The following is a 25894-nucleotide window of genomic DNA, read 5'->3' as shown; positions in this document are numbered from 1 at the left end:
TAGGACTAGCAAATAATTAGTCTAGTCTTTTTTCTAGGCTCCTGAAGAATTTGCTTTGGTTCTTTTCCAAAATGTCTCTCAGTTCGTGTGTGTGTGTGTGTGTGTGTGTGTGTGTGTGTGTGCACACGCACTTATGAGGCTGGGATGGTATGAAGGGTGCAAAGAGTGGGTAGATTTAGGAGGGTCGGAGGCATCTGAAGTAGGCTTCAGGTTACATGGTATGAATGTCATTTTGGCATCTGCATGAGGAAGGCACACTTATCTCCTCTTAAAATGCCCACTGCCCTCACTGAGCATTTCCTGGTCCTTGAACATCTTTGTGATTCTGATCTTTACCCAAATAATGCAAATCTGTGATCAAAAAGCTAAAGTGAGGTGTACACTCTGAGGTCTCCATTTTTCTCTCTTGAGAGAATTGTGAACCTTGAGAATCAGAATTATAGATCCAGAAGGAACTTAATCATTTAATCCCAAACCTCTGGTTTTAAAGAAAAGAAGGCTGAGGTTCAGAAATATGTAATATTTTTGTCCAAGGAGGGAAAAAGACTTAAATATGGGATGTTTGTCTCCTTCCTAGTTAGGTGTGGTTTCCACTCTGTAATGCTACTGTAATAAAGCTGGTGGCTTTGGCCCTCTTTCCTGCCAAGACCCAGCAGAAAATAGATCTGTAATCATCACCTTCTCATGCAGTTAAATATTAAGATTCACATTGGCATCAAATGAGAAATTAAAACTCATTAAAACATAATGCCTGTTCTGGTGAAAGCTTAATTAAAGTAAGCACACTATAAACTGGCATTATTCACTCTTTCAAAGAAAATCAAACAGAAGCTTGAAAAGGGAAGCTACACCCAGCACTGATTCTCCAGGACCAGTAACACCACAGGTGGCTTCAAGTCAGGACTCCAGATATCTAGCTTTGCTTTTCTGTGCTTGTTCTCATTTCTCTTCCCTCTGAATTAGGATGCCTCGTTGTGATAAATTATTAAAGGAATTAATGCTAACACTTGTATAGTATTTTATAATCTATGAAATGATTTTTAATATTATAATCATTTAATCCTTACAATGAATTTTGAGCTAGGTATTATTAGACACATTTTAAAGATGAAGAAACTTTGATGAGGCTTGGTCAATTGACCTACTCAAATTCAACTAAATTCCAACTAAAATCAAAACTATGGAATTCATGGTGGGTTTTTTATCTTCTATTTTTACATTTTCTATATTTTTCCTCTTTCAGATTAAACTCAGAAGTTTTTGAGTTTTCTTTTTTAAAATATTTTATCTTAATAGAAATTATATTTTGAAAACTCTTATAATAGTTGTGGCCATAATGTATAAACCAAAAAACTTTTAAAATAAATATTTCTCATGCTCTAGAAACATATTGATTAAAAGTAAATGTTGTGAATAGATTGATGAGCTTACAAATGTACATGTAATACACATATTTTCCTTTTATCCTCCAAGGAAAGTCCAAATGGTTTTCTCAGATAGAAAATAAAATCTGTAGAGAGCAAGAGAATATAAATAAGAAAAAAGCAATAATGTGAGAGTGTTATGATAAACACATCATGTACAGTAACACACAATCAACATGAAATTACTAAATACTTCCTCTAGAGAGGCAGTATTATCCAGATCCTCATCATCTAACACCCAGACGGTTATAAAGCCGTCCTGCCTCCAGTCTTGATGCTCTCAAATATATCTTCCATGCTACTATTGAGATGTTTTTTCTGAAACAATCTGACTTGGGCTCTGCCATCCTTCACATATTTCAACAGTGTTCAAATATCTACAGGTTAAAGTCTGCCACCTAAAACTCTTCCCAACCTGGTCCTACCTACTTATTCAGCTATTACTATCATATTGTTCCCCCAACCTCACCCAGTCAGATACCCCCTTATTGTGATTATGATCCAGAAACTACTTGCAATTTCCCTTTACCACCCACACCTTTGTTTATGCTATATCCTTACCCTATACATATAAACCCAACTTTGGATACATCTTCTAAATCTTTAAGATTTTCCTTTATTTCAGGAAGTCTTCCCTGATACCTACTATGGTATATGCTCCAATGTGCTCATCTATATCCTCCCTTCAGGCCTGAAGCACTCGTTCTCCAACTTCCTGGGAACATTGCTGGCTAACAGCTTGTAGCCAAGGTCCCCTGCCTGGGTATGCCTGTGACTGAAGAAAGTCATCTCATTCAAGGTCACTGCTCCTTCCTACAGACAGATTGCATCCAATGACTGGTCAGTATAGGAGTCTATTAAGGACCACTTGCCCTAATTCAGGACAATTCTGAAGGGCTATCCAAGGTCCAGAATTTCACTCGAGATTAGCTGAGATGTTCACTGTGATTGCATGTGAGCCCATTCAACTTCTCCCTCTGCTCAGTACTGCTTTCTTCACTCTGCCACAGGAATCGGTCCTAAGATCACTCACCTATAAATATCCCTACAGTGATTTCCCAGACAAATGCACCACCCTCATTCTCAGGTCAATTTGGATGCTTTGTGGTCCCATAGATGCATAACAGTCTGTGAATAACTATCCAGTATCCACATTCTATTATGTCATTAACAAGTATTTATTAAATAACTGTGTGTATGATCTTTCCCGCTAATTTCGAAGTTTCTAGAATATGGAAACCATTTTTATCAAAATTCAAGATATATACCTAAGCCAGCCAAATTATTGCTAATAGTTAATAGTTAATATTCGTTGAATACATGCTATGCACCAGACACCTTGTTTTACATAAGAAAACTGAGGTGTGGTATTTCGCATAAGGTCACAAATACTAATATGAGTAGAAGTCACAATTTGAGCTTAGATCTCTAACTGTCACCTTTTGGCCATCCCTCAATAAAGGAAATCAATCCATCAGTTAATTGCTGGAATTAAATGCACTCAAAGTACATATTCTAAGAGATAAAATATGTTTCTTCTAACCCCACTTCTGTCTTTAATAATCTGAATGTCTGCGGACACATTATCTCATCTCTCAATTTTCTGTCCTATAAATTAAAGTATTTATAAAGCTCCTTGCAGCTCAAAACTTATTCACTAGAATAAAATTACTTTTATGTATACATTTCTTTTTAAATTTTTTTCACCTTCAATTCTTTGATAAATGATTAAATTTTGATCTCCCTAAAAATACTTCAATAAGATTTTCCATCAGTTTAGGGCTTACGGCGACCTTTTTCTTCTCATAAAAACTTTGTTGGTCTTTGCTGGTCCCAATACTTAGAGTTAAAAACAAATACATAGGGCTTCCCTGGTGGCGCAGTGGTTGAGAGTCCGCCTGCCGATTCAGGGGACACGGGTTCGCGCCCCAGTCCGGGAAGATCCCACATGCCGCGAAGTGGCTGGGCCCGTGAGCCATGGCTGCTGAGTCTGCGCGTCCAGAGCCTGTGCTCCACAACGGGAGAGGACACAACAGTGAGAGGCCCGCATACCGCAAAAACAAACAAACAAACAAACAAAAACATAACTGCCACCATATCCAATGCTTAAAAGAAATGTTTAATTGTGGGTTTAGGGAGATGCTGTGATCTTCTGGAAAGAGCTCTGGAATAGGAATCAGAAGATGTGGAAGCTATTAAATAGTGAAGTCTGGCTTCACTATCCATAAAGCCAATTTGGTTGTATCAGTCAGTGTTCAGTTATGGAAACAAAGCCATGATGAGTATTATGGAAATAAGGGATTTTATACAAATACCACCTTACACAAATGTGAGGTAGGCTGGGAAAGTGAAGGTCTGGAAGATGAAGGTGGATAATCAGAGGAAGGGTCACTAACACATATACATGAACCCCAGTGTGGTAGTGGACAAGCTGGAGCCAGCAGGAAAATTCGAGAAACCAGGCACGCTCAGCTACCAAATCCAGCTACCAGCTTAGATCTCACAGCAGGGGATATCTAAGAAAATGCGTTACCTAGGGTTATGCAATCAGGCATCTGGTGTTGAGTCTGGACAGATTGCCAGCATGGGGGAGGCAAGCTGGATGCAAAGTGGAAGAGAGCACAAACTGAGAACTTCTGGGCACCTCTGACCCTGAACATAACCATATCTAATGATAATCTGAGTTGGACCACTGCTTTACTTCCACCTTCCAAGTCTCATACAAAGTCCTCTTGGGGCCAACTCTAAATTGGAACTGTACAAAGAAGGAGAGTCTGAGAAACAGTTCTCAGATTAACCAACTTGACAGTAGCACGATCTAGCAATACCTTGGGCAAATCACCTAATACTTTTATACCTCAATTTTCTCATCTTTAAGTGGGAATAATGTCCACCGTCCTGTAGATCTCACCCATTTTGTTATATGGGTCCAATCAGAAAGAATATGCAAACACTTTGTATTGGATAAACTTAAGTGCCATATGACTATGAAAGATATGTTTTATTATTTAATTCAATGTTTATCACACCCAGGAAGTTTATTATTTATTCAATAAAAATTTAGTATGTTTCTATTTTGAAATCCAACCCCCCAACCACGGTCCCCAAAAATGTCTTTTACTGATTGGTACTTATCTATTTACTTATTTGGATTCAGGACCCAGCTCAGGCTCACTCATTGCATCTGTGATCTCTTTAGTCACCTTTTACCTAGAGCAGTTACCTACCACACACTCGCCATTAGTATTTTTTTTTTAATGCAGATCAATTTTCCTCAGAAATGTCTCTTTATTAATTTATCTGATTATTTCTTCCTGATGAGATTCAAATTAAATCTTTTTGACAAGAATGCTAAATAAACGATGCTGTGAACTTCCCATTTTATCACATCCAAAGGCACAAAAGGTCATTTTGTCCAATTATTGCTTGGGTTAACTTTAATCACTTAAAGTTTTGCGGGGGATTTTTACAATGGAATATGTTGTCTCAAAGAAGATTCTTACAAAATGTCATAAGTTATAAAACACATAAAGCTGATCTATGTTGATTGAAATGGTTGTGGGAACTTACTACAATATCCCTTTGGCCTCCCCCTTGCTAGTGCCTCAGACATTTGTAGAGTACCTTGTATTATATTATCATATCTGCAAAAGTAACGATTTACCAACTGGAGATAAATTTTGCATGTGATTTTATCAAGTGACGTTACATGTTAATTTTTTCCATTCTTGGTTACAGTTCGTTCCCTAAAGTTAATTCCTTTGTCTTTTTCTATTAACTCGATTAATAAATCCTCTATCATAGATAGTATAATGAGAAGCTTAAAGATAGCCCTTCTTTGAACCAATAGAAAATTTGTATTTGTGAAGTCTGAATGATAGTGTTTCAGTATTTAATGTACATTTTAGATTATAATTATAATCTTACCATAATATTTGTAATGCACATTTTGGTGATTTTCTTCTCATTTTATTATCTCCTTATTATTTGTTGGGGATGAATGATACTTTCAGGGTAGAACTATGGCTATGCTAAAGCCTCATTCTGGAAGAGATTCCACATGAAGAGATGAATAAGATGTTTAAACAAAATTACCAAAAAAAAAAAAACCTTGAAAATAATTTGGCCATTAAACATCTTTTTGCACAAAGTTTATTTTTGGCCAAGATCTTTATTGGGAAGCAGTTTTATGTAATGTGTAAAATATTGTATTGGGAATCAAGAGACATGAACTCTAGACTTGGATCTGTAGTTACTTCTCTGAATGACCTTGGACAAGTTACTTCACTTTTCCAAGTTTCAGGTCCTCAGAAGTAAAATGAGGAGGTAAGGATGAGGTCTTTTTAATTCCAAAATCCTTTTTTTCAATCATTAAAGTATTCCCATGCCATGTGTATATTTCAAGGACAAAACAAGTCAGTGTGGATTGAAAAGAATTCTCTTGAGCCTCCCATGTAAATTTAAGCCCTGCATTTTTGTAGGTATTGCAAAACTTGTTTCACTTTTTAGTGAAATGTTTTTCATTTCTCTGATCCTCTGGGCTGCATTGTCCTGGCTGGAACCAGTAGCAGATGTGTTGAAATACTAAGAGGAAATTTATTTCTTACAGCAGTTCTGGACTGATCAAGGTAGGAAAAAAAATATATAGGGAATCTCCTGGCAGTTTCTACCCTCTTGAATTTTTAGCCTAGATATCAAACCTAAGGCTTTAAGTAGTTTTATTTGTATTTTCAAATAATTTCTTCAACTTGGGAGGCGTATTACTTTTATTTAGACTACGATTTTTGTTGTGGTTATACTTCCTAAAACAGAGAAGGAATTGTTTTATTCAACAAAATTTGTATTTTATACTCCTTGACTGAGATGAAATATTCAAGAGGAAGAAGGCATGGTCTCACGAAGTCACTCTGTACCTTCTTCAGGCCTTATAAAGATCAGGAAATCTCTTGACTTTAATTCAGATTAATGTCAGTCTCTAGAGTCTTAAATTTTTCTACAACAAAAACAAATGCCTTGGTGCTGCTAAGTCTAAGGATTCCCAGGATTCCAGCTCCAGAATGAGTAATGCTGGGACTCAGACAACTGCTGTCCTAGAAACTTATAGGTTGGCAGAAATCGCTAGAATCAGCTAATGCTGCCTCCAGGAAATAATCTAGGGAGATGTCCTGTGATCCCACTGCTGGGGGTCCTCCTAAATGTTGGCCACCACTGAAAAGATGAAGGCTCTATCTTTTTTTTTTTTTTTTTTTTTTTTTTTTTTTTTTTTTTTTTTTTTTTTTTTTTTTTTTTTTTTGCGATACGCGGGCTTCTCACTGTTGTGGCCTCTCCCGTTGGGGAGCGCAGGCTCCGGATGCGCTGGCTCAGCGGCCCTGGCTCACAAGCCCAGCCGCTCCCCGGCATGTGGGATCTTCCCGGACCAGGGCACGAACCCGTGTCTCCTGCATCGGCAGGCGGGTTCTCAACCACTGCGCCACCAGGGAAGCCCGAAGGCTCTATCTTCAATGAAGAAAATATTTGTTATTTTCTATTATGTGCTATCCTAGGGTAAAATATCCAGATATATTTCAGTACAGTCATGTACATATGTGTTCACACATGTTTATACTCGTGTGTGATGGGGCTAGGGGAAGGGATAGACAGTAGACAGACAAACAGGCAATTACAATGCCATGAACATAGTGAGTTTGGAGATAAAGACAAGTGTGGCATGAATAGGGGGACCTAACCAATTTTAGGGGCTTGGGAAGGCCTCCAAGGGGTAAATTAAGTTGACATAAAAATGACAAATTGGAATCAGCTGAAGAAATAGTTCAAGTTGGAGATAGAAGAGTGAATAGCATATGTGAAAGCTCATAAGTGAGACCCAGCATGTCTTGTTAGGCAAACTGCAAGTAGTAAGGTGTTGTTTAAGCACAGAGTGTAAAGGGATAATGATGAAGTATGCTGCTAAGAGCAAAGAGGAGAGCCAGACAACTAGTAATATGTGAGAGACTTAGGACTTAGCCTCTAAGGGCAGCCCATCTGCATAGTCTTTTCTCACATCCCAATCAATTTTTTTTTCACTCAGTGTTTTTATTACTCTGTTCAATAAATATGAGCAACAACAATGTGCAAGACATATGGGTGAGACAAATCCACAAAACTCAACCCTTATCCTTCAAGAGCTTAACCTCTTTCCTGACTTGATTTTCTTTATCCTTTAAGTCTTAGCTCAGACTGTAGAGCTCTGCTTTTTAGATTGGGTAAGGAGCCCCTTCTGTGTGCTCTCCCTGTGCTCTGTGCCTACCTTTATCAAAGTCCTTATCACACGGGGTTGTAATGGGCTATTCTTTCTTATTAAACTGCCACCTCTAGGAGGGCAGGGACCTCTCCACAATGCTCGGCGTATGTCTGGAAAGAAAGCACTTTCTAATAAATATATGAAAGACACATCAGCAAAGATATCTTTTGTGCATTCAACAAACACAACTGATTACTATATGGCAATTATTGATATAGATGCTAGAAATTTGGAGATCAAGTCAAATTCCTGCCCTCAGCGGTTTATGGTATAGAATGGAAGCATATGACAGTTTCCATGTAAGGTTTTTAATAAAGTGCCATGTCCTTTAGTTTCTTGGATTGTTGCTTGGATGAGATTCATTTCCCTGATCTATTCAACTGCAGTCTCTTCTGTTTATTTATTTAGTTTTTACCTGTAAAAGTTAGGCAAAAATTTCTATATTGCATTATGCCAAGCAAATGAAATAAAATGAACACACAGCATACCTTATTCCCTAGGCCAGTTAATCCTGGAAAAGGATGCTGTGTTGCTGTCACCAGTAAGTAGTTTGTGGGTTACAAGGACTAGGTACTCTGCCTGCAATTTTGATAGCTGCCACAGGTGATAGTAAACTTTGATATTTTTAGAACTCACGGTTAAATAACTGAGAGCTTATCAGAAAGTACGAGATTTAGTTAATTATATTTTTTGAGTAAAAAATTTTTAAATGATGAAAATGACAATATAAAATATTGACTACCCTGTAACTAATACAGTGCTTTTTCTGTCTAGATGATTTATTTCTTTTAGAGAGCCTTTACTCATTTCAACCAGAAGCAGTTATAAAACCATTTAAAATAATTATGACAAGTATCAACAAATATCAACATTAAATGCTCAACTATAAATTCTGTGCTGATAGTATCATCATAACAATCAACTTTAACTAATATTAATTGAGCATTTACTCCATGCCAAATATTTGCAAAGTGCTTTCATATGTCTCTTTTGGTACTGACATTACAAATGCCAGTGCTTATGCTGGTCTGCTCATTCTCTTTTTTTTTTTTTTTAATTTTTTATAAGTTTTTTTTTTTTTTTTTTTTTTTTTTTTTTTTGCTGTACACGGGCCTCTCACCGCTGTGGGCTCTCCCGTTGCAGAGCACAGGCTCTGGACGCACAGGCTCAGTGGCCATGGCTCACGGGCCTAGCCGCTCCGTGGCATGTGGGATCTTCCCGGACCGGGGCACGAACCTGTGTCCCCTGCATCATCAGGCGGACTCTCAACCACTGTGCCACCAGGAAAGCCCTGCTCATTCTCTTTTGAAAGAATCAAAAGTGCTATTTTATTACCTGCCTCAATTAGAAGCTCAGCTAAGCACCTGGATAAAGAATAATTTTAGTCTTATTCATTTTTAGGCTGCAAATGAAAAACACTTCTTTTCCCTCACATGTGCTTATGATCAATTCTAGAGAGAATTTTCCAGATCTGAAGATCAGAAGTCATTATATAAACAACTGGAGGTCACAACATTATTATAAAATAATTATTTTAATGAACTGTGCTCTAAAAATGGCAGATGTGTTAAAGATCAAATGAATAGTTTGTACCTATTTCTAATCTGATTTTTAAAGTACACTTAGTATTCTTTCTTAGCAAAATAATTACATCTGAATATTGTATGCTTCTTTAACATCACCTAACCTAGAACATATGCTGATAATTAAAGACATTAAGTCAATATTTCCTTGGCTTGTTAATAAATAATAATTATTAAATATGTAGTTGTCCAATATTCATAATTATTTTCTCTCTTAACTGGATATGGTTTTGCTTTAATTTACATAACTTCACTAAAATTACTCTCTTAAAAGTTGCTACAATTCTTTTGAAATCAGAGTCTGCATTCATTCATTTATCCAGCCAGCCAGCCACCAAATTTTTATCATGTTGCTGTTATTTGCCTGGTACTACTCAATTATTTCCAAACTTGAATGTGCATAAAGTCAACTAAGGTGTTTGTCTAAAGTGTAGATTTTGGGATCTCACATCCAGAGATTCTGATCCTGGGGATAGAACCTAGGTATCTCAAGGCTACCAAGTACACCCAGGTGATGCTGATGCAGAAATAATACTTTAATGACACTAAAAGAACACATCATCCTTGCTGGTCTTGTGGAGCTAATATTCGAAGAGAAGGAAGAAAACATGGGAGGGATAGCTGGCTTAAAGTAAAAGTTTCAGCTGCAGTATTTTTTAGCATGCCTGTTTGGTTTTTTGTTTTGTACTGTTTTAGTTTTTGATCAAGGAATCATAGACCTTTTCACTAATTTGCTGGAGCTACGCATCTTCTCCCCAGAATAAATGATGCACAAGCACAAAATTTATGTATGATTCAGCTCCACAGTAAGAACTCTTGGAATTAGGCTATAGTTGAGCACTAAAGAAAAGCGGTGAACTTGGCTGGGGTTGAGGATGGATTGGGGTACGTTGGAGGAGACTGAAGGGGACCAGGAAAGGCTTCGTGGAGGAAATTCTTGGTTATTTATGAAGTATGAGTAAGTTCTCGTGAGGCATATATGGAGGATGGTGGTAGGAGGGAAATCTTGAGATTCCAGCCAGAAGGAGCAATGTGGACAAAGACCCAGAAGTGGGAGAGAGCCTGCCTTAGTTAGACAAAAGCAAGTATCTTGTATGTAGGGGTTCACTGTGCTACAGAAAATAAAGACCATATTACGTGATAAGGAGTTTGGACTGTGTCTTATTACATTGATTGTGGACAGAAATAAGTACACTGATGATTTTGGTCAACAGAAGAATCTGTTTATGCATGCTGGAGCCTTATTTGCTGAACTTATAGCAACACATTGTCCAAGTACAACAAGAGAAAGTATTTCCTCTTTGCAAAAAACCTCAGACAGTGTCTCTCAATGGTTTTCAGCATTCTACTCACCCTTTCCTCTTCCTCTATCTTCCCCTAGGGGATACTCGAAAGAAAGTTTCTTGCTGCTTTTTAAACAGAAATAAAAATGAGAACAAATCTACCTCCCTTGAACTTGTTTACACTAAAAAAAAAAAAAAACAATTACCAGTTTCAATCATAAGTTTTACAAGGTCCTGACTTAATTTTTAGTAAAAAAGCAAACCCATAAACTGTCTGAGATGGCTGTCAGCCTGGTCTTTTAGGCACCAGAAGAGTTCTGGTCAGTGAGCCACTCACTCGGAACTGATTCTGTCAGCCACACGTGATGCCAAGGGAACTGAAATAAGTTTAAGGGACTGTGTGTTCTTTACAGGGGTCTTAGTGCCATGTAATTCATTCGGCACTCATTTTTTAATGTATCCTTAGAAAAGGGAGGGATACTAGAAGAACGTTATTTCTGAATAACGTTATTTCTGAACTTTGATAAGTATGGTTTCATTGTCACAGCTTTCATGAAAATCTTTTTTTTTTTTTTTAATGTACAGAGTAGAGTGTACTCTTTCAGCACTGTGCAAAAGCACTCAGAGACAACAGAGTGTGAGTTCACTATTTTGTTTTTATGGAGGAAGAATTTATCATGAATTTTGAACAAATGCAATCACCATGTCACTGAAAAAAACTGAGAACTGTATTTTCCTGGGGTTTTGAAACGAGTCGCTATGTCGTTAACAGTGTATCATGTGTCAAGAGTTTGAGAATACCTGGGTGGTTGATACACTCATTTTCATCAAAGTTCTACATTATATTAATATTAGTAAGTCAAGGAAGGACATTAAAATATATGTTGTCAAAACTTAGATGAAAAATTTGTGTAAAATTTAAACATGTATAATGAAAGCTAATACTATATAAAACAATCATAATAGAATCAGGGAATAAGTGAAACTGGGTTCTCTGAAGTTTCTCATTATTTGGGGCTGAGGTTTTCTATAACTCTGAAAATGTATCTTTCTCAATCACAACACAGATTCCCATGACCCTTGCTATCTCAGGCATTTTTCACACTTGCACATCTTCCACTAAACATGTTCAAAGATATCTATCAAATTACATATCTACATCAGGGATTCCAAAGCTTTAGACGCAAATAAGGTACTCCTTCTTAAATAATGGTTAGATTAATACACTACACAAATTCTGGTGGTTCCCCAATGATTCAGTTCCATTTGAGAACAAATGATGCTAATTAACGAAGACAGCGTCATAAAGGAAGCTTTCAGGAAGTAAAGATGCGAATTAAAGGATAGGTTGGAATGGGTGATCTTTTCAGGGGTTTTTCCAAGTACCAATTATGAGTAAAGAAAGGGAAAAAAAATACACGTGCTGCATATATGGAATCTTAAAAAAACGGTACTGATGAACCTAGTGGCAGGGCAGGAATAAAGATGCAGACGTAGAGAATGAACTTGATGACACAGTGGGGGAAGGGTAAGCTGGGACGAAGTGAGAGAGTGGCATAGACATATATACACTACAAAATGTAAAATAGATAGCTAGTGGGAAGCAACTGCATAGCACAGGGAGATCAGCTCAATGCTTTGTGACCACCTAGAGAGGTGGGATAGGGACGGTGGGAGGGAGATGCAAGAGGGAGGGGATATATGTATCCTTATAGCTGATTCACTTTGTTGTACAACAGAAACCAACACAACATTGTAAAGCAATTATACTCCAGTAAAGATATTAAAAAAAAAAAAAAAATACACGTGCTGGATTCAGCCAAAAAAGCACCCTATTATATGGCAAGAAAAGCTTAGGATTCTCAAAAGATTGGAATTTTACCTTATTGAAGAATAAACATTTGAATTAAAGGATTGTTATTCAGGCATCTGGGTTCAAAATAATGTAGACCTTAAATTAGGTAGTCAGTCAGCAAAGGGACTCTGGTTTCTTGTTCTTTGTGCATAGTATTCTGCTTGCTCCACATAAAAATGAGGAAAACTTTCAAATGAAATGGGGCCTATGGATTTGAGAAAATTGGTCTTTTTCATCTTGAATTTCTCCAGCTTATTGCCTACATACATGTCTTAATTAGCTCCATGTCTATCTCACTGTTTTCATCACTCTCAGTATGCTTATGTATGTCTATCAATGTCGTATACCTTTTGCTTGTTTAATTTAGACTTATTCATATAGCTCATGTTTACCGTGCTTCTGTGTAGTTTATAGTTATTGGTTAGGGAAGTTTGGTTTCTTCGTTTATTTTTTTATTAATATTCATAAGTACTCCACATGTGACAGTCTTTTCAAGGCTTTTATATGTATTACTTCATTTAGTTATCACAACAATATTAGAAGGACATTACTATTATTAGAGTCATTTTACAGATGAGGCAACTGAGGGTCAGAAAGGATAAGAGCTACACTCTAAACCCAGACAATTAAGCTCCAAACTCTGTTCTGTTTTACTATCTCTTGAGTTCTATAGACACACATATGCAAATACAATGACACAGCCCTACTCTTTAGAAGTTAATGTTTTATATATATTTTGTGTGTGGGGGGGAGATAAAAGGAGGAAAATTTTGGTTGATGACTTTATTGTCAGCTATTTTCTTCATTCATACTTAATTAACTTTGTACCAAACCACCTATATCTTCTTGGTCTTTATGTCTCTTTAAGTATCTCTCAATCTCTATCATGTCCTTAATTCTTAATTAGTCAAACTGTATGTTATTAGATCTTTTAATCTTCCTACTTACATCCTCTTTTCTTTTGAAACTTCTTTTGAACTTTTCCTTCTACTTATAGATTAATAGCTATGAATGTAGATCATTGTCATACAACTCTCTTGTCGTTGGCATATGTTCACTCTTCTTTTATAGGTGCAACAACTTTGCTTCATATGTTTTGCTATCATTTTCTTAGTTACTCTTTGAAAGGCTATCACAAATAAGTACGTAATCCATTCACCTATGGACAGTGGAGTAACAGAATATATCTCCAACATACAAAAAATAGTGTGGCACATAATGACAGATTTAATACAGCCTCCTCCAACAGAGATCACAGTCCTAAGATTCACCACTGGAAAACAAGCCCTCTATCCTCTAACAAAGAAGATGGAGGCTTTGAAACAGATCTTTAAAATGAATGCCCTGTTTCTGGAGGGAATTATGCAATAGAATGGACTCATGTATAGATATATTGGGTTGGTCAAAAGGTTTGTTTGTTTTTTTCCGTAAGATGGCTCTACTAGCACTTAGTTTTCTTTGACTTCATTTGAAACAATTTTGTTAGATTGTATGTGACAGCTGTCATATCAGCGTGCATTTAAAAAAAGACTTATCAAAACTGAATTTTTGTGTAGCCATTTTAATATTGAAGATGAAAAAAAGCAACATTTTTTGGAATATTATGCTTTATTATTTCAAGAAAGGTAAAAACGGGGGCTTCCCTGGTGGCACAGTGGTTGAGAGCCCGCCTGCCGATGCAGGAGACACGGGTTCGTGCCCTGGTCCGGGAAGATCCCACATGCCGCGGAGCAACTAAGCCCGTGAGCCATGGCTGCTAGGCCTGCGCGTCCGGAGCCTGTGCTTCGCAACGGGAGAGGCCACAACAGTGAGAGGCCCGCATACCGCAAAAAAAAAAAAAAAAAAAAAGAAAGGAAAAAGCGGGACCGAAATGCAAAAATAGATTTGTGCAATGTATGAAGAAGGTGCTATGACTGATTGAACGTGTCAAAAGTGGTTTGCAAAGTTTTGTGCTGGAGATTTCTTGCCAGACGATGCTCCACAGTCGGGTAGACCAGTTGAACTTGACAGCGATCAAATCGATACATTAATTGAGAACAATCAATGTTATACCATGCGGGAGATAGCCGACATCCTCAAAATATCCAAATCAAGCGTTGAAAATCATTTGCACCAGCTTGGTTATGTTAATCACTTTGCTGCTTGTGTTCCACATAAGTTAAGCAAAAAAAAACCCTTCTTGACCATATTTCTACATGCGATTCTCTACTTAAACATAACAAAAACCCTCCGTTTTTAAAACAAGTTGTGATGGGCAATGAAAAGTGGGTACTGTACAGTAATGTGGAATGGAAGAGATCGCGGGGCAAGTGAAATGAACCACCACCAACCACACCAAAGGCCGGTCTTCATCCAAAGAAGGTGATGTTGTGTATATGGTGGGATTGGAAGGGAGTCCTCTATTATGAGCTCCTTCCAGAAAACCAAACAAATAATTCCAACAAGTACTGCTCCCACTTAGACCAACTGAAAGCAGCACTCAACGAAAAGCATCAGGAATTAATCAACAGAAAACACATAATCTTCCATCACGATAACACAAGACCGCATGTTTCTTTGATGACCAGGCAAAAACTGTTACAACTTGGCTGGGAAGTTCTGAATCCTCCGCCATATTCACCAGACGTTGCACCTTCGGATTCCCATTTTTTTCGGTCTTTAAAAAATTATCTTAAGGGAAAAAAATTTCAATTCCCTGGAAGACTGTAGGAGGCACCTGGAACAGTTCTTTGCTCAAAAACATTAAAAGTTTTGGGAAGATGGAATTATGAAGTTGCCTGAAAACTGGCAGAAGGTAGTGGAACAAAAGGGTGAATACTTTGTTCAATAAAGTTCTTGGTGAAAATGAAAAATGTGTCTTTTGTTTTTACTTAAAAACTGAAGTCACTTTTGGGCCAACCCAATAGATCCCTTTGTCAAACTTGATGGTCTCATTTCTCATATTTGCTTTAATAGATTATTCCATGAGCTATTTCTTCAAATGTCTGGTGGCAACCACAAACTCATTCCATCCTTATTAAAAGTGCCCCACTGTATGATTTGAGCAGACCGTTAGGTCATTAGTACTGGACAAATTTCAAATCAGGAAAAAAATGCCCATGGGACTTGAATTGTAAAACATAATTGTATTATTGGAGTTAAAATGTTACTACATATAAAGAATCTCTTGAGATGAGTAAAACTTAAATTCTAAACGGTTTGAACTCTTAGTTCATAACTGACTCAATAAATATTTATTTAATGCCTGTCATGTATATTATACATGGAGTTTACAAAGATGGCTAAGAGATGAAGACTTCTCATCAAACGCTTATAGTCTGTTGAGGAAGAAAAGGCACATTTATAATGAGAAATACTATGATAGGCAAAATGAGATATGCCACAAGAGAAGCAATTTATTTGTGCAATGAAAATTTATAGAAGGAAGAAGAGAAAAGGCTTCCCACATAATATTTTGTCTTGAAAGATTGTTGATTTTGGACTTGGGAGAAAGGGATCAGTTCAGTAAAGTTCTGGTCATTTATAAGCCCAGGATACACTTGCACAGTCCTGAATTAAAGAGAATAAAATGTTTATCTTGAAGATGTTATTTTGAAAACAATTAGAAAACATTATTTAACTAGAGATAATTTTACTGTATTAGGAAAGGCTAATAATAGAGTTCGTCTTCCCTTGTGCTAAGATAAAATTTATATTCTTGCCTTTATCTCAAGGCTTCCAGCCTTAGTAATTCCCACTGTAGAACTCTATACTTAGCAAAAAGGACTTTTTTTTATGAAAACAAATAATTTCCAGCTTCAAATGCTAATAGGAAAAAAGGAATAAAAATCTATCTTAAATGCTTAGTATCTAAGTAAGTTCATTGTCTGCCTTTTCACTTGATGTTCCCAACACATTCAAATGACTCATGAATCTCCTTTATTTCTTATCTTTTTTGATCTTAGATAACCTCAATTTAATTGTGCTGTGAATTTCACAGTCTTTTTATTGGAAATATCCTCCTCATCCCTCCCCTAAAGTCCATGTCTTCCACAGCCTCCCAAACTAATCTTTTCCACTAAACGTTTTGAGCATTTTAGCATATCCTGAATTTTTCCCTTGCCCTTTTTCCTACAATACTAATTATTTGTATACCTCCCTATGACCTCTTCATAACAGCAAACAAATGCCTAATCTTGCTAGAAGTTTACAGCAAGGCAAACACTGTTTTCTCTCTATATCGATTGACACGAGAAATATTGTCTTTACGTTCAGCAAAAGATGTCACCTATATCATTTAAACTCAGTGCTAAAAGACATGCTGTGATATCACTCTGCCGGTGCCCAGCCCTTTTAGTAGGGTGGGGGCAGGGCAGGGAGGGTGGTTACAGCAGAGACAGCCCTGGAGCAGCAGCCAGAAGACATAACAACAGTGTTGGGAAACTCCGTCAGATTGAGTCATTGCTACCAGGCTCTGAAAGAGAATCATGGGGGTTATTTTGCATTTTCTTCGAGTGATTGTGAAAAAGACAAACTAGTTCCATATGGTGGCAGGGAGAGAGCTCAGAGCCAAAATAAAAATCTGCTCAGCTTGTCAGTATGTGAGACCTTAAAGTTCAGATATCTAAGAGTCTGTCTACTGTTTAAAAGAGCTGAGGCCAAACTTCAATTTGTCATACATACAACTCCCACTGCCTTGGATAATGAAGGAGACTCCCCCCACCCCCATCCCGAACACAGTGAAGATGTAAAAATGTGAGAAGTATAACAATCTCTTAAATAGACAAAATTAGTGAGAAACTAGATGCATGGGATTGGGCTGCCTATTTTAAAGAAAATAAAGTTATAGAATCACTTGTATGATACAGAGGTATATTTTGAAACCTACTCTTCCATAATAGAGTGCACTGTTGTCCTACATTCATTAAGGAAATATGATTTAGTCTTTCTAGTTACTGAAATTTCTGTAAGTGAAAGGAAAGGAGTAACTATATTTTCATCAAGAATGACTAGAAAATCATGACCACTTTCAGTATGCATGTGTTTCATTTTCCCTTCAGATGTTAATTGAAAAAATAAAAACACTGACATTCTTTACAGTCACTGACCAACTGGTATTCATAATGTTTTTCCCCCCTTAATTTGGAAAAATCGGTTGAAAAGGATAAATGCCATGATTCTATTTCGTGGCTGCCTTTTTGGTCACAGTTAATGGTATTTTTTGGAGTTTCTGTGCTGTTGTTATTTTGGGGTTGGTTGTTGTTGTTTTGGCATCCTTCATGTTTTTGTTCCTAAGCCAGATACTTTTCTCTGGAATAACATTTGGTTTTTATCTCCCAACACATCATCCTTCATGTAAGCCACATCTACACTGGCTGAACATAAGAAATAAATGTCCAAGATTCTCATGGTGTTATTTTGGGGGAAGCATTCTCTCCAGTGACCCACACTTTAAGTCCTTTTCACCATAGTCATATGCAAAGATGACTTTGCCCCTTCTGTGTATTGACTTTTCTTTTGTAAAGTGATGTTCCATTATCAGAATAGAGAAAGTTATGGATAGTTAATTATACATATTTTAGAAATTAACCAGAGGGGCTTCCCTGGTGGCTCAGTGGTTGAGAATCCGCCTGCTAATGCACGGGACATGGGTTCGAGCCCGGTCTGGGAGGATCCCACATGCCGCGGAGCAACCTGGGCCCGTGAGCCACAACTACTGAGCCTGTGCGTCTGGAGCCTGTGTTCCGCAACAAGAGAGGCCGCGACAGTGAGAGGCCCGCGCACCGCGATGAAGGGTGGCCCCCGCTTGCCGCAACTAGAGAAAGCCCTCGCACAGAAACGAAGACCCAACACAGCAAAAATAAATTAATTAATAAACTCCTACCCCCAACATTAAAAAAAAAAAAAAAAAAAAACCCCATGGCACCGCGTAAAAAAAAAAAAAAAAAAAAAAAAAAAAGAAATTAACCAGAACCATTAATAAGAAGAACCACATAAATATTCTGTTTGAGCCTCAATTCAAATAAGTTTTCTTATCTAATTAGAAAAAATGCTTGGCATTAGTGAATGGCCAGCTCTTAATCTGTCCCTATCAGATAACCAGCTACAGTTGTTGGCTTTGGGTCAATAATTGCTCTTCTGTGCCAGGTAAGAAAGAATAAGCTCCTTAACTGTGCAGAGGACCTCTCCTTGACTACACTGTTACTCCCAGAATCCCTGTGGGATTCCACAGAAGCATAGTTGGGCTCATCTGTAAATTTCTTAAACTAGTGTTGAGAAAAATTATTTTTAAGAAATGCCATCTCTATTTCCCAGCGGAAGAGAGCAGCTCTTCCTTAGAAGAGCATAAGCGGCTCCCTGCAATATGTTAAGGATATAAACATAGAAGCGATGAATACTACTGAATATAAATTACACGTTCTCCTCAGTCTTGGATGGTGAAAAAATCCACTGTTCCTCAAAATACTGGCCTCCTCTACTTTTTTTTTACTGACATATAATTGACAGATAACATTATATTAGTTTCAGGTGTACAGCATAATGATTTAATATATGCATATATGTATATATTGCAAAATAATCACCACATTAAGTTTAGTTAGCATCCATCACCACACATAGTTAATTTTTTTTTTCTTGAGGTGAAACTTTTCAGATCTCTTCTCCTAGCAACTTAGCAATATACAATACAGTATCATTAACTATAATCACCATGTTGTACATTGCATTCTCAGGATTTATTTATTTTGCAACCGGAAGTTCATACCTTTTGACCACCTACACTCATTTTGCCCACCCTTCACTTCTACTTTTATATCACTGCAACCAATATGTTCTGGTATTTACATTGCACTATCCTGGGACTCTTCTATGCTTCTGCTTCTTGTTTTCAAGATCCCTAATCTGGGCAGTCCCTTAAGGAAATATTTTACACCTTACTTGGCTTTTATTTTTTTTCAAAATAATTTTAGCTGAAGAATTTACCATAAGCATGTTTTCATTTTGAATTTGTTCTCTGATATCAGTTGGGTATGCACACAATACAAATAAGTCATTCAATAAGACATAAGAACTAATAAGAATTAAGACATAAGTTTTCTTCATTTATTCTACCTGCATAATATATCAGACATGTTGTCATATCCTGGAGTCTCTGAGAAAATGAGAACAGAAACAGAACTGGAAAGATCAAGAAGGCTGTATGTGTCTGTGTAATTTTTAATTATTTCAGTTGGTTGACAAGGAAATGGGATGTTGAGTACCTAGCTAAATGAGATGCAAAAGCTATCCTTCTGAAAATATGGCCCAGGTATATTTTGGTTATTAGGGTTATTGATATTTGGGTCTGATTTTACTTGCTACCTTCAGTCTACTGAAAATTGATTGTACCCGTCATTAGTTCACATCCATAATTTCTTTATTCAGTGAATGTTGATCCTTTCCTCAGTATCAGCCGTTGTTTGTTCTAGATTCTGGTGATTCAGAGTTGAGTAAGGCACAGCTTATGCCTCAAGGAGCTCGCAGTTCATTATGAGAGAAGACCAGTAAAAAGACAAATAAAACAAAGCACAATAAGTTTTGTCATAAAGGTATCCATCTGATGTTCTTTGAGATCATACTTGAAATGAATCTTAAAGGATGAGTAGGAATTCAGCAGTTAGAAAGGCCTTCCAGGGAAGGGCCTTCCGGGGAAAGGGGACGGGGACATGAGAATGTGATGCCTTGAGGGAACAAGTGTTTGGTAAGCCTGGATCATGTATGTGTGCAGGAAGTAAGAGATGGGAGGTGTGGGGTTGGTGTGGGAGGAAGTGGACAAGGGCTAGATCTTCAGAGTCCTCATAAACCACAATAAGGAACTTGGACTGTATCTTTCATGTGCTGGGAGGACAACTGAGGGCTTTTAACCAGAGCAGAGGAATGACGATGAGAGGCATGTTTTGAATGAGCCACATGGAGAATGGATTTTAGGGGAAAGTGGAAGGAGCTAGGCTCAAGACATTGAGACCAGTTGTAAGATTTTTTTTAATAATACAGAGAAGAGCTTCCAGGACACAGAGAAGAGCTGCCAGGACTAGACGACTGACCTTCAAATCTTGATTTAGTGGATCTGGAAAAATATCTCCTTTTACTCACAGATCCTAACATACATCATTGATGAGTTCTGTACTGGTGAAGGTCAGGACAAAACATTGTAGATGTTTATTCTACAATTTATTCTAACCCTAACGTACATACTTGCATACATATTTAGAGATATGTAAAGGCACCCTTAAAATTGTGACAATTGATGGTATAGTCATACAATAGCTGCCAAATTATGTTGGAGAAGAATATGTAATGACATGGAAACATAGTCATAAAATCATATATGAAAAACATTGTTAAAAAGCATGTGAAGTATGATTTCATTTATGTTTATATATGAGAAGAAACTGTTATAAAGGGTACAAAATTGACATAAGTGATTGCTTCTAGAGTGGTAAATGAGATGGGCCTGTGGGCAGAAACTTCACTGGCACTGTTCAAAATGTTTATAGAATATGATCAGGTATTACATGTATACTTAAATATAAATAATATTTTCTATTTGAAGAGGAAAAAAAACAGGGAAAAGACTAAGTGTATATAAACCATAATGTCAAGAGTAGTTGTATTTGAAGATGAGATTTGGGTTACTTTTTATTTTCTTTTTGCTTTTCTCTACTTCCTAAATTTATAATTGTACATTCCTGTTGCCTTGGTAACACAAAGAAACCATTGTAAATTATGAAGCTTGAATTATAACCCTCATATAAAAGTATAAACTATATTCAGCATATAGCAGTCACTCAGTTAATATCAACTCAACATTTGTGCTAAATTACCTGCAAAAGACAGTGTAGAAAATCGCTGTGTTCTGGAAAGTCTGTCCCCATTAGTGAGCTTAAAGCTACTGCAGGGAGAATGGTATTGACTTACCTTAAGTCAATAAGAAGGAAAGTCATCACAGTTTATAGAGAATCCAAGAATCAGAGTTGGAATTAGCATCCCTCATGCGCAAGTGCCTGTGGGCTAAACTTACCCACTCCCAGTGGAGAGGGAGATTTCAGGCCAGCAGAGTCATAGCTACTTAATTTTGAAATCATTCATCTTACCCCAGACTCTGATTCTGTGTTCACCAAGCAAGCAACTTTCTGATTATAATTTGGCTTTCTATGTGAAACTCCCTCTAAGGAGACCATGAGACTGGGCCCTTTATTTTGACTGTAAATGGAGACCTGACATAAGTCCCCCTTAGTTTTGCAAGTGTATGTCTGTCTCTGAGAGGCTGAGAAAGTTATCAAATTAAAACTGCAGACCAGATCTAGAAGGTGGTGAATTCACCCAGGTAACATGTCCTAGGACTCCCTTTCGTAACCTCTCACCTTACTTTGCCCTGATGAAACCCACCTCCACATGGGCTGCCTACAACATAAAATGTGAATTCCCACTTAGAAATTCTACAGTTTTGCATCACCAGTGACTTTTAGCCTGACTCTCAGAGTTTTAAAATATAAGCTTGTATTTGATAATTCATTAGAAGCTTCTTTCAGCCTTCTGTTAACTACAAGTTCTAGTAACTATTGAAACCAATAAAACTTGAGCAGGGTTTAATTGTATATTTTGCTCTGGCTAAAAAACTCTGCAGAATATGTGCGAAGTATTTTGGCACAATTATACAACAGTACTGTTATTTGCTAAAAACATTATCAACCTCACAAAATAATAATGGGACATATACATATACTTAGGTGCAAACACAAGTCAAATATATACATATGGAAAAAGTATATATATATCTTCAAATATTAATTGATCTTTATTATTTCTGTTTAATAGTAATGTAGAATTTTGTTCAGAGCTGACCTAGGTCCTAGTAGTGTCTTACTCATACAGAGATTTAATCACCCATTGTCTATACGGTGGATAGGATTCATAAATGAGACCCAGGCACAGAAGTGGTAACACACATGGATTTGAAGGGAATATTGCTAGATAATTTTGATGAATGAGAACTGAGGAATTTTAGGTGGAGTTAGAGAGAGGGGTAGGTCTCAGTCAGAGAAGACTTTGAATATCAAACTGAGGCTACTGACCGTCTTAGTTTAGCTATTCTGAGCCCTGACGAGCCAGCGAAGGACCTGAGCAAATTTGCATTTGTTCCAACTGCCCAGATGGATATGAAAGCAGCATATGGGATCCATAGGGAATGATCAGACGTTAGGGAGCTACGTTAGGTAACTATTGTGATTTGTTCACTAGTTTCTGAATTCTAGACGAATATTCTTCAAAATGTTCTCCTTGGATAGTCTGCAAGGAGTAATCTGAGGTGCTAGTTGAAAATACAAATTCCTCAGCCTAGGAGTAGGTCTTTTTCACAAATGACCAGATGATTTGATAGATGAGCAACTGTTGGAGAGTCCCTCATCTAGGTTAATGTAAATTTTATATAAGAAATGTTTCTAGAGAGTAAAGTAGGGTCTTTGAAGAATGCCATATTTGAGGTTAAACAGTTGCGGTTTTGAACTTAGTTTTAGGAATACCACCAGAATGTAGGTCCCTCGAGGGCATGGCTTTCTGTCTGTTTTGTTTGCTGATATATCTTAAGTGCTTAGAACAATTTCTGGTATATGGTATGTGCTCAAGAAATATTTGTTCAGGGAATACATAATGACTAATAAGACCTTGGATTTTAAAGTCAACCATAGTGAAATTCCAGCTTATTTAGCCTCTCTGAGCCTTGGTATGCAAAATTTTGATATTGATACCTGAATCACAGATTTAATATAAAAATTAAATTAAATAACAACCAGAAAGCATTTAGCAGAATTCTTGGCACAGAGTAAGCCCTCCTTTAGCACATCATCAATATTCAATATGAACACAGTGATGTATATAGTGACACTCTATACACTCTATACACTCTATACTCTATAGTGACATTCTACAGGGCATTTTTTGTTTAGAGATCAATACTTGTAGTAATAAAATAAACCCATTTTCCTTCTGTGGATCCTACATTATCAGGAAACCATATGAGTTTAAGTATGCATAATAAAATAAACATCAAACACACCAGCCACAGAGAATTTTACCTACATGTAATTTGGAGTCCTTCCTTCCTTCCTTCCTTCCTTCCTTCATTCATTCATTATCTTCCCACCCGCCCCATCCCCCGCCCCAACCCCTTCTCTCTCTTTCTCTCTGTTCAGGGAGCTTTGGTCTTACACCAGTTTGTTGGAAGGGCTGAATTCAGAGAAGGGAGAAACTGATGAACAAGGCAAACATTCAGCAAACCAGTCTTCTGGGTTCTGTTACTCTGTTGAATGGCTTATCTTTTTTTTTTTTTTTTAACTTCAGGTTGTATTTAAAGGGTCACACTGGGACAGCAGGAAAACAGAGCAGCCTGATCTTACACGGTGCTGATTTCAGCACTAAAGATGCTGATAATGACAACTGCATGTGCAAATGTGCCCTCATGCTAACAGGAGGTAAGTCCTATGGGGCCTTTCTCTGAGTTATGTCTCATTGGTTTGAGACTTGAGGTTTCTTATCTATGAGAAAAGACTATAATCTTCTGGTCAGGAAACTTAAGAGCAAGTCCCTAGAGATCATTTTGTTCTGCCCACTAATTTACCATATGTTCTTGTGCAAGACATTGCTAGCATATTTAGAAGTTTGCCTCCTCCCCCAGCATTTATGGTGGGGGTGTGCTAAGCTTGGTTCTGAATAAATTCTTGAACCTCTTAAAGTCCCAGTTGTTCTACCTTCTAAATACTCATAATGATACCCATAGTGGAATGAACAGCAATTTGAGGATTCAGCATACAGAAAAAAACAAAAAGCCAGAATTTCTTACAAAATGCTTTACAACTGTGTAATAGAGTTCATTGACCATTCTATTGAAATGGAGTAAGAAAAATAAAGAGGTGTAGCTAGATATAAAGTTATACAATTCAGAGTAGCTATACCAGGGCTTTACATTATAAGGTATTGACCTCTGTAAGACGTTTGAGCTGGTATCAGAGATGCCAGATACCATTAAATAATATTGTATCACTGAGTAAGAAAGTTAATCCTTTTGCACTTTTTAAATACTTTTCTAGGCTTCTGATTGTGTCAAAGAGAAATTCTCAGTTTAGTACTAGCTTATCTATAATACTTCTTTAGCACTTACTCAATAATTACCTTTCTTAGCAAAGAAAGAACAAACTCTTCAGCCTCAGCTGAAGGGCCTTGGTTAGGCAATGGCACCTACCTAGAATTAAATAAAATGATTTTGTTTTAATTTTATTGAGTGTTATGTTTACTTTTATTATAGTAAGTGGTACTGATTTCCTCTTTAAAGGAATGATATAAACTGCATTTTAAAAAGGATTCACAAATATTTGATATTTAACAAATTGATTTAAAGAAAAATATTTATTAACTATTAATAAAAGTTGTAAATGGGCATGGCAAAAACTGTGAATACATTGATAAATGACTGATTGAAGTCTAAGAAACACTGAACTAAAACCTGATGGCAAATGATGTAGCTCAAAAATGTTACAGGCAAAAAAGGAGTTGGCACCAAATAAAATTGTAAAGGAAACTTTTTTTCCAGTGTTTGTCTTCTTACAGTTTTAGTGTTGTTTCCCTCTCTTAATGAAATAGTAATCATTCCCACCTTCAACTGTTCTAATTCTCTCTGTGTTACCCTGCGACAAAACATGTTTTCATGCTAATAAGGAAAAAACTATTTAAATCTAAAATTTTACTTCGCCAAATATGATATTACTATCATTATTATTATATATTATTACCTGTTACTGAAATATGTTATACTATCTTCCTTGAATTCCAGACCAACTCTGTGAGATAAGGAGAAAAACTCAAATCTCCATTTTGTACACAAGGAAAACAAAATTAAGTAGATGTTCACTATTTTATCCTTAACATCTAGCTCAGTAGATTGTGGCACATAGGTACTCAATAAAATATGTGGTGCATGAGTGAATGAATAACCATCTTGGAACCCTTGAAGTCACTTTCAAATTTTGAAACCAATGAAATGAATCATAAGGTTGACATTTTTATTATCAATTAACAGAGCGTGGAAGAGTATAGAGGGAAAGTTTTGGAGAAATCTTTCCACCTTCATCCCCATTCCCAGTCCCTCCATTACTACCAGTACCAAATCACATTCCATATTGATTCCCATCCACTCCACTTACAGTAACATCTTTTCAACGTGAAACCAGCCCTGGTATTACCAAAGCCAGCCTGTTATGATTCTGCCTCTGTCATATCCTTCTCCTTAAGCTTTAAACATGCCATTTTGGCATCACATTCAACCTCATCCAATAGTTAAAAAGTCTTCTATATGCAATGTATGGCCCCCTCCCCCCAAACAGTTGTTAAAACTTAGCATATTTTTTTTACATGGTACCCACAAGTTAGGTTTTGAACTTTTTTCCTGAAAGAAAATA

General features: G+C 36.9%; 1 protein-coding gene across 1 annotated transcript in view; it reads left to right on the top strand.

Annotated features, from left to right (window-relative positions):
- Positions 1–25894, top strand: part of ANGPT1 (angiopoietin 1) — a 255408-nt gene that overhangs the window by 216988 nt on the left and 12526 nt on the right. The window contains exon 8 of the mRNA XM_059042848.2: positions 23784–23914. Coding sequence (XP_058898831.1) covers positions 23784–23914 — 131 coding nt within the window. The remainder of the gene's footprint in view (positions 1–23783; positions 23915–25894) is intronic.

Source organism: Kogia breviceps, chromosome 17, assembly GCF_026419965.1.
Source record: "Kogia breviceps isolate mKogBre1 chromosome 17, mKogBre1 haplotype 1, whole genome shotgun sequence".
NCBI classification, from domain to species: domain Eukaryota; kingdom Metazoa; phylum Chordata; class Mammalia; order Artiodactyla; family Physeteridae; genus Kogia; species Kogia breviceps.
The sequence above is the reverse complement of the archived record's forward strand: the minus strand, read 5'-3'. Positions and strand labels throughout refer to the sequence as shown.